Here is an 8,792-nt window from a genome sequence, read left to right as displayed (position 1 = left end):
AAAAAAAAAAAAAAAAAAAGTAATATCCAGTTTGTTTTCATTCTGAGTATGGAAAAAATTATCATTACGTTTAATGTTATATTTTAAGTTCTCTCAAAGTACTCGTCTGTTAAGGTTTTTTGGGCAAAATCCGTCTTCTAATTCTAATAAAGTAGACGGTAGGGGTGTCGAAGTACTTCGAAAATAAAAAAGTCACAAACATTACACCTGGTATGAAATTCAAATACAAAAAAAAAAAAAAGCTCATTTTTCCACGTACATGAGACATCTTTAATTGTAATGAAATGAAATCGGAAAATCGGTCTAAATCATTTGAAAAAGTAAACATGAGTTGTAATACTATACCTGTAGAGTGATTAATTCCATTCATTGTCATTATAAAGTATGTAAAATATTTATTAAGGGCTTTGCCTGCAGAGGCACAACATAAATAGAATAAGTCCTCCTGAAATGTAATTAGTGTGCACATCAACCAGCTGATAATTTGCGGTGGAAAATGCAAGAACGCGACCTGGGACCGGGTTCGCACGTCTGAACTTGGGCAAGTCACGGGCGAAGGCTCCGCTCCAGGAGCCACGCTGTGCAGCTGATCTTCTGCCACCATCTCTTCAAAGTCTATTAGGCAAATGCAAGCAGGACTTGCTCCGCGGACAACCACCCGGGGCTGGGGGCGCTTAATCCACCCCCTCGAAGCCTTGCGCATTTTCCACGGCCATGAGAAGTTTCTCTCGTAAATCTTCGAAGGTTTCGTACGGAGGTAAGTCGAGGCGATTAAAGCTGCAATGGTAACAAAGGTGTAGGTAAAACGCCATCGTTATGAACCGTTAGGTATGACAGCATTTCCTAGATTTGGCTAAGGGGGGCGTCTGGGGTTGGAGCGAGTGTGTGTATATGTCTTAATCCAATTCTGATGATCAAAAAAAAAATAAATTCCTGCTTTGAAACTGTTCACATCAAGGTAGCTGACATATACTCCAAGACTTCAAAACCCCTGAAACACAAAAGAATTTGTGCAGTAGGAGCTCCGGGAGAATCGGGCGAACCGAGGCTGTGGCAGCTCTAACGCCCTCACTTCTGCATCGGGCCCCGAGCCAAGTGCTTTTCTACGCAGTAACTCATCGTGTTTCCAACGCTTTCTCTGTTCTGCAGATGCGGGTCTCACCCCTGGGAGCAAGGAAGGCTCCAGACTAGAACCAGGCGGGCTGTGGCTCCAGAACCCCAATGCTAAGTAAGCAGCTGCCTTCTCCTCTCAAAGTCAGGAAAGCAATCGACATTTGGAATGAGAAGCTGCATTTGAAAAAAGTCCCTAAAGATCTGCAGGCTTCGTTTCGTTTGGGCCGTTACGAATCACCCTGGTGGGAGTGAGGCCTTCAGACAGACGAAGCACACTCGTCTAAGAGACCAAGTTCAAATTCTGGCTTGGCCACGTGCCAGCTGTGTGACCTTGGGCAAGTCGCCTCCTTTTCTGAGTCTGTGCATCTGTGAAGTGGGGAAACAGCTCACAGGGTACTGAAAGGGTCAAATGAGAACATATTTAAAGTGTGCCTGGCACACGGCAAATGCCCAAAGATGGTGACCGCCATTATCACTCATTTGCCTGTATTCACAGAGTGACGTGTGGGGTGCAAGGAGTTGGAGCCCCCGCTCACAGAACTGATGCCTGGCGGGGGGTGGACTGTTGACATGTATGTCATGAAAATGGCCACACCCTCTTGCCACAGCTCATGATTTAATAAGAGCTAATGCTCAGGGAGCATTTACCCCGTGCAGTCAGCATTAAGTACTTTTCATTTATTACCTCAGTAAATCCTAGCACTCATCTTACAAGGCAGGTAATGATTCACCTCTATTTTATAAAGGAGGAATTCGAGGCACAGAGGGATTAGGTAACTTGCCTAAGGTCACACAGAAAGCGATACAGCCAGGACTCAGCCCTGGTCTGGCTCCAAAGCCCAAGTCTAACCACTTTGTGTGTTGTGCCTCAGCATTTAAAACTGTTCTCTCCAGGCACTGACATGATTCCAAGCTTTAAGGGCTAACGGTTAGCAGAGCAGCAGTGAAAAACAGACACGCGTCCACAGTGGGCCCTAAAATGTTGAATAAGGCACACTGAGCTCTCAGATTGTTTTAAGTCACTAAACATTAAAAGACACAGCAGAGAATAACACCGCCTCTACAACTAGAGCTCTCAGAAACCCAGAATCCTAAAATAAGCCTAAAAAAATTTCTCATTTTTGGTTTTCATTTCATTTCATTAAAATGACCTTGAATATTCTTTTACCAATTAAAAAGACAGAACTTCATGTTTGCAGACTGCACTTAAAAGAGCTGTTCACAGAGGTGGCTCCGGTCTTAATTTTAAGTTGGCATTTCACAGTCCAGGGCCTGCAATCTCTGTGGCGTCTGGTGATACATTTTCTTCCCCTTTAATAGGACTCGCTCTTTAGAATTGCTATGGCGATGATACGAGTTAAAACACACAAAGCACCTAGGACAATGCCAGGAACACTTTAAATGCTTAAAAAGTGTTAGTCACTGTTACTTCTGAGGTCAGGGGGCAGGGGCCTGGCTCTGGTCTGTCACTAACTGTGTGACCTCATTGTCCTCAGCGGGCTTCAGCGTCTTCAGGTGGATGATGCGTGGGCCGAACGAGATTATTTTTAGAGTCGGCCTCAGAGAGCAAGTAAGTCTTTGATTCTCAGTAAAGTGAAATTTTACATATTCAAGCAGTGGCCTTTGCCAGAACAACAAAACAAAGCCCTTTAAATATCAGACACGCAATAATCCCATCTGGGAGGTTTACGAAAAGCACGCTTCGGAAAGAACCAGCTCACCCAGCTCTTGCTCTCCTGATAAAGCAGGTTTGCATTTTTAACTGTATATTTTATATTTCCATAAACCATAAAAGGAATTAAACATCAACGTGGCTAAATCTGATGGGGGAACTATTGCGAGGAAGCAGCCAGCAAAGCCGCTGTCTCCTGTGTTATGGCAGGTCCGGGGACTGGCTGGAAAGAAAGCCACGCGGCAGAGAAAACATAGTTATGCTGCCATAACTATTAGAGGGTGCCCGGCCCACGGGCGAGGGCTGTGCCCGGTGACTCGGCTCTTACTCCAATTTCTCATTATTAGACTGTGAGCTTGAGAGTTTTCTGTCAATCCACAGCAGTCCTGGGCTCGGGCTCAGTGCTGGCTGTTTTTCCAACAAAGGCCATCACAACCCAGAAAAATTACATTCGACCCTGGGATTGTTTGGAATAAAAGCTCCTAACTACCAAAACATTCTTCCCTAGAATAAAGGCAGAGAATCCCAGACAATGACTGTTTTGGGTATTCGCCAACGTTAGCTGGAGTTGGCATGCTTCCAAGGGTCTGATGGGCAATGACCATATTTACATTCCATTCAGAGTCACGCAAATGGCACACATGCGGGGGGTGGGGGGCGTGGAGGAAAAAACTTTCCTTCCAGCGAGGGAATCGAACAGAAGCAAAAAACCTCTCACAGCCCATTTTTCACATGCACACTTTCACGAGAACCCTCCCCGAGCTGGCAGTTCACGTTGCTGCCAGACACGCTCAGTGGCCCCGTGCAGCGCGGGAAGGCCAGGGTGGGCTGCGGAAGCCCTCGCTGCTCGCGGGGAAAGGTGGGCTGTGTGCGTGGCTCACCATTTTCGGAGGGGCCACTTCCATTCGCTTCCTGAGAGCGAGAAATTAAAGCCGGTGGGGAAAACCAACATGAGGGACACTGCAGCTCGGAGCAGCCAGAGGGCCCTGAGCGGCCAGGCTCATCCTTGTGCTGGCTTTACGTAACTTCTCAGAGAAACTGGAGACCCTGCACCTTGGAGGCCACCATGTGCCACCTTGTCCCCCTGGGCCGTGGTCCCATGTCAGACCTCGCACCCTCCTCTGGCCACAATCATATTGGTACCAAATTCTAGAGACTTAGGAGTTATCAATGGCCTTGGCCTTTTAAAAACAATGCTTCTACAGAGAATTTTATCCCAAGTTCTAAAAAGCCAATTTAGGGTTGGAATAAACATCTCATCTGTTTAGAGTCTGGGAGCTGTCACACCCACGCATGGCGGGTATGAGTGAAATCTCTGCTTCCTGGAGTCCTTAGGGAGGGACGGGGCTGAGAGAGGAACTCCGCACAGCATGGCCGGCCTAACCTCGTGCCACACGTACTGGGTCCACGCAGAGCTTGAAGCCTCACCCTTCATCAGCATCCTGTACAACTTATATTTTCATCTGCACCACTGACATTTCAGACTCTAAGCTATTTACGAGTAGGGAATGTGGCATTCTATAGCTGCCGGCCGACCCGCGCACACAGTGAAGTATTTAAAATACGGTTTGTTGACAACTGTGCATTTTCGTCACTCACCACGTGTGAGCTCGGGGCAGTTTTTCGGGACTCCCCCATTGCTCTATTGTAAACAGCTGAGGACCATTGGAACCTAGACAAAGAAAGAAAAACCAAAGCTGAGAGCGCTTGAGGCAGGAGCGAGTTAAGGAAAAGGAAGGGGGTGGGCGGGGTGCTCGGGGAGCCCAGGCACCCTCGAGGGCTGCGGCACAGAATTTACTATTTAACGATGGGGAAAATGTGTTTGCACAGCCTCACGACAGACTCTGGCTCACCTTCCGAAGGAAACTGAGCCAAGCTTAACAGACACAGCTGCACACGGAGGTGCAGACAGCTACAGCCTGCAGCTGAACCTTGGGAGTTTACATTTGAAACTACTTTTGGGGGAAAAAAAATGAAATGTGACCTTTAAAAAGCAGAGGCCTTTGAAAAAGGGATGTTTTACATCTATAATAAGGATTGAAGAATTCTGCTTCCTGGAGGTGAGAAGTCTTTAAAACATTCAGTTTAGAATCACATGGATGATTCTGCAAAATCTAGTTTTTAAAGAATAGATCAAAACAAAACAAACAAAAAAACCAAACAAGACTGATAGTATCTTGCTCACCATAAAGTTCGGCAAATCCATTCATAGGTACTCGGGATGTCCCTGTGACAAACTGCAGTAACCGGATACGCTTCTCGGCGTCCATCAGCAGCACAGCCTATAAACGGAGGCAGAAGGTCATTATGTCGCCACGTGACATTTGGCGCACGCTGCTGTAATGCAGACAAGCAAACGTAACCTTATTTATCCCACAGTGGAAGATCTAGACAGTTGACTCTGAAAATGGTCATTTTTTTTTTTTTTTTATGGTCACCACGATACTGGCCTCTCTCTAATCTGAGAGAAAGAGATCACACAGTGTCTCTTTCTTCTTCTGCCAATAGTCAAAATAAATGATATAAAAAGCAAACTCTTTGATGGCACCAAGCTCAAGAGTCTGTGTGTGAGGCTCGCCAGTTTCTCCGAGCCAATTATAAACACACAGAGCTCGAGAAGTGTCAACACCAGGTTAGGAGATGGGATTTCAGGCTGTAGACAGATCCTCTAAAGACAATGTTTTATAAAAAGCAAAAAAAACAAAAAAAAAACAAAAAAAAACAAAACAAAAAAACAAACAAACAAAAAAACAGAGGCAAGGATAGGCCTCAAAATAATCCGTATATCTTACACATCTGAATTAGTACAAGAATTGAGTTGGCTTTACTGGTAAGGTCACTTGAACTGCTATAGAAAAAACATCTAAAATCAAAACTGAGTGAGACTTGGACTAGGATTTAAGATTCTGCTTCTTTCTTTTTATCTCTATGTCTGCTGGCACCTGAAATATTAAATTCACATTAACATTTAGAATGGATATCAATATAGTAACATTTAGAAATTTTAAAAAGTGTTATGATTCCTTATTTCTATAAAAGAAATAATCAGCTTTTTTTCTGTGATTGTTCTTTTAAAGTTAGTTTACTATCTCCTCCTTGGACTCACTCAGTTCCTACTTCACTTTTCTCGTAAGCCAAACAGAATGCGAACACTGGCCTTAAGAGAGTAAATCAAATTTCATGTGTAGCCATCTTTGATTGAAAGACAGAAAAGATCAAAATGTGTGTCAGCATAAACAACAACAAAAAAAATTGAGAAAACGATTTTTTAACCAAACATGACATCTTGGAAAAGTCAGCCCCAAAGCACGTTTTCGCCCTGAGAAACCTCCCATCGTATTTACGCTTTGGAGGACTAGTTCCAACTCTTGAATGCCATGGCCTCCTTTTCAGAATCAGTCTACTCAACGGTTCCTCAAATAGGAGCCGCTTTAATTGGTGGTCAAGGAAAGGCCATGTGCTTTGATGAGAATCAACCTTATTCAAAGACGGTTGTCCACTGGAGTTACGGAGGAATATGGCAGGAAGGGCTGTTTCTGGTTCAAGTCTGCCTCTTCTCTGCCCCAGCAACCCAGGTCCTAAGTTCCAGCAGCTGGACTCAAGCAAGACCACGCGAAGTTCGGCACAGAAGCCGCCCCGCTCCCGCTCCCGCTCCCGGCCTGAGCCATTGGAGCAGCAGGGCCCTGGGGGCCCAGGCCTTACCTTCCAGAACCACTGAATGACAGGGTGGTTCGGGCAGTAGCCGTTCTTGTAAATAGAATGTTGTCTCCAGTCATTCACGTCCACATCGCCGAGGCCGCACATCAGCAACTAGAAAGGAGAGTGACCAGATGTAAACGGGGCCTGGTGTGGACGCCAAAGAGATGGCTTCATGTCAGCACCAGCACTTGGTCGTGTGCAAAGCCGGTAAGCTGGCAACTCATAAAACAACAAATGAAGGGAATACGTGTCTCAAATTTTACCTGCCAACACAGGTCAAGGGGGACCCAACGAGAGGGGCCCAAGTGTAATGCTTATGCAGGCCACATTTCATATTGGAAATTAAGCCTCTAGATCAACCATCTTCCCTCCTCCTGCAAGCGGAAGACGGTGCTCCTAGATTTCCTTATGCTCCATTTACATCCGCTCATCACCCTGGCTGTTTCCCCTTCTGAGAGGTTATTTGTCTCAATCTTTGAAAATAGCTTCCCACTCACAAAGAATCAGCACGTTATGACAGCAAGAACTTATCTTCCCCAGATCTATCGACCTGGGTGAGGGCAAACCACCCATCCGTTCGGAGGCCCGTGGATGCAGACCTGTACTAATGCTGTAACCGGCTCTTTGTCTTAGCGGTTAGCCTGAGGTCTGCCTTCCTTAGTATCTAACCTTCCATGAGGGAAGGTTTCCTGTGGACAAATGAACACGACATTCCTGCAGAGGTACCACAGTGAAAAGGAAGGAGAACTAAGCCATAAGCCTGAGAACCAGAGTGTTAGGCCTAACTGTGCCAAAACCCTGTTGAGTAAACCTGCGGGGTCATGAACTGCTCCCTGCCTCAGTTTCCCCACCTGTCCAATGAAAAGCTTATACTATGTGATTTCTAGGACTTCGACTATCTTGAAGTTTCCATGTTAAGATGAAAGAACAGAAAGCCAGTCTACGAGAAGTGCCTCGCTGGATGGGGCTTGGGTGAATGGCTAATTGAGTCCCGCTGACAGCCTTCCTTGTTCTGTTTCTCTCAATGTGACGAAGGGTGACACAGTCCTTTGCTTTTGGAGCAACGGGCCATGAACCCAATTCAGCTAGCTAAGTGGGCCTCTACTTGTCCGGCATGTCCCAGAACTGTCCTCTCCTGGGCAAGGAATCTACAGGTGACGACTTGTGCTACTTCCTGACTCTCAGGAGAGCAAACAAACGAGCCTCTTAAAAGATCTGTAGTAGAAGTCACCTAAGCTACGAGAAGTGCCCCAGAGAATATTAAAATATCACATGTAAAGTAATGGGAAAGTTTTAAAAAAATCTACTTTATACAAAATGGTCACAATACAAACCTCCAGCTCATTTTCATCAAAAATTTTAATCAAATCAATAGGAAGCAGTTCGGTGAATCCCTGAAAGAAAAAAAGCAAAACCACCCTAAATACTCTTTTCCTTGAAAGAGACAAATGTTATAGGAAAAACAAACTTTTTTCACTAGCCAAGAAAAAATACACTCTTTACTAACGATTTACATATCAGGGACAGTGGCCAGTAGTTGTTCCTCTAAAAACAGCACAGTCACAATATAAAACAATTCGAAAAAGAGTAGAAATCTCGAAGTCTCAGGTATTTGAGTATTTTTTGAGAGCCTATGAAAACATGGGTTACTGTAGGCAGGCGGATTCCAAAGCCATTTATGACACATTGCTGTGAGTCAGGGCGTCCTAAAATACACAAGCCACAGACGAGCAAGGGAAGAAAGTACAAACATCGGGTACTGAAGGCATCTAGAAGAAACAGAAACAGAGGCAGTGTGCTGGGCACAGAGGAGACTGGAACCGGGAACCTGCTCCAGCTCCTGGCTCTGGTCACCAGTGAGTGATGCAGGACGAGACCCTCTACGCCCTGCACCTGGCATGGGGTGGGCTTCTGGAAGTACGGGTGCATCACCTGGGGTGGGGACCGGGGTCTGCTTCCTGGGTTTCTTACTAGAGTGTTCTCAAGGGCCCCAACGGATATTTTACGCTCCTACGCCCTGAACACTTTTGAACGTTCTGTCCGGGGTGGGAGCTTTTTCACCGTGTGTAGGTGGCTGAGCCGGGGTCAGCTCAGGAGTGGTGCCGACGAGAACTCTGCCTCGGTTCTGCGGAGATTTAGAACACGCCCTTGGGGCTCGTTCGCTTTAAGTGACTACTACCTATTATCAAGATTTAAGATCACTTTTGATCAAAGCGAACCTTTTTTTTAACCCTTTTCCTGCTTAGAAAAAAAAAAATGCAGCTCGCTGCCAGTGTTCATTTGATATCATGCGTAGGAATGCTGTGTT

The 8,792-nt window shown here is 45.7% G+C and overlaps 1 protein-coding gene across 11 annotated transcripts in view; it reads right to left on the bottom strand.

Annotated features, from left to right (window-relative positions):
- Positions 1–243: 243 nt before the first annotated feature.
- NEDD4L (neural precursor cell expressed, developmentally down-regulated 4-like, E3 ubiquitin protein ligase) overlaps positions 244–8,792 on the bottom strand; it is a 300,190-nt gene continuing 291,641 nt past the window's right edge. For all 11 annotated transcript variants that reach the window (XM_006913704.2, XM_015590804.2, XM_025048101.1 and 8 more), the window contains 5 exons: positions 7,819–7,878; positions 6,488–6,595; positions 4,971–5,067; positions 4,385–4,457; positions 244–777 (listed from right to left, as the gene is read on the bottom strand). In XM_006913704.2, coding sequence (XP_006913766.1) covers positions 675–777; positions 4,385–4,457; positions 4,971–5,067; positions 6,488–6,595; positions 7,819–7,878 — 441 coding nt within the window. In that variant the 3' untranslated portion in view covers positions 244–674. The remainder of the gene's footprint in view (positions 778–4,384; positions 4,458–4,970; positions 5,068–6,487; positions 6,596–7,818; positions 7,879–8,792) is intronic.

Source organism: Pteropus alecto, unplaced genomic scaffold (assembly GCF_000325575.1).
Source record: "Pteropus alecto unplaced genomic scaffold, ASM32557v1 scaffold14, whole genome shotgun sequence".
In the NCBI taxonomy this organism is placed as follows: Eukaryota; Metazoa; Chordata; class Mammalia; order Chiroptera; family Pteropodidae; genus Pteropus; species Pteropus alecto.
This window is presented reverse-complemented; position numbering and strand designations above follow the sequence as displayed.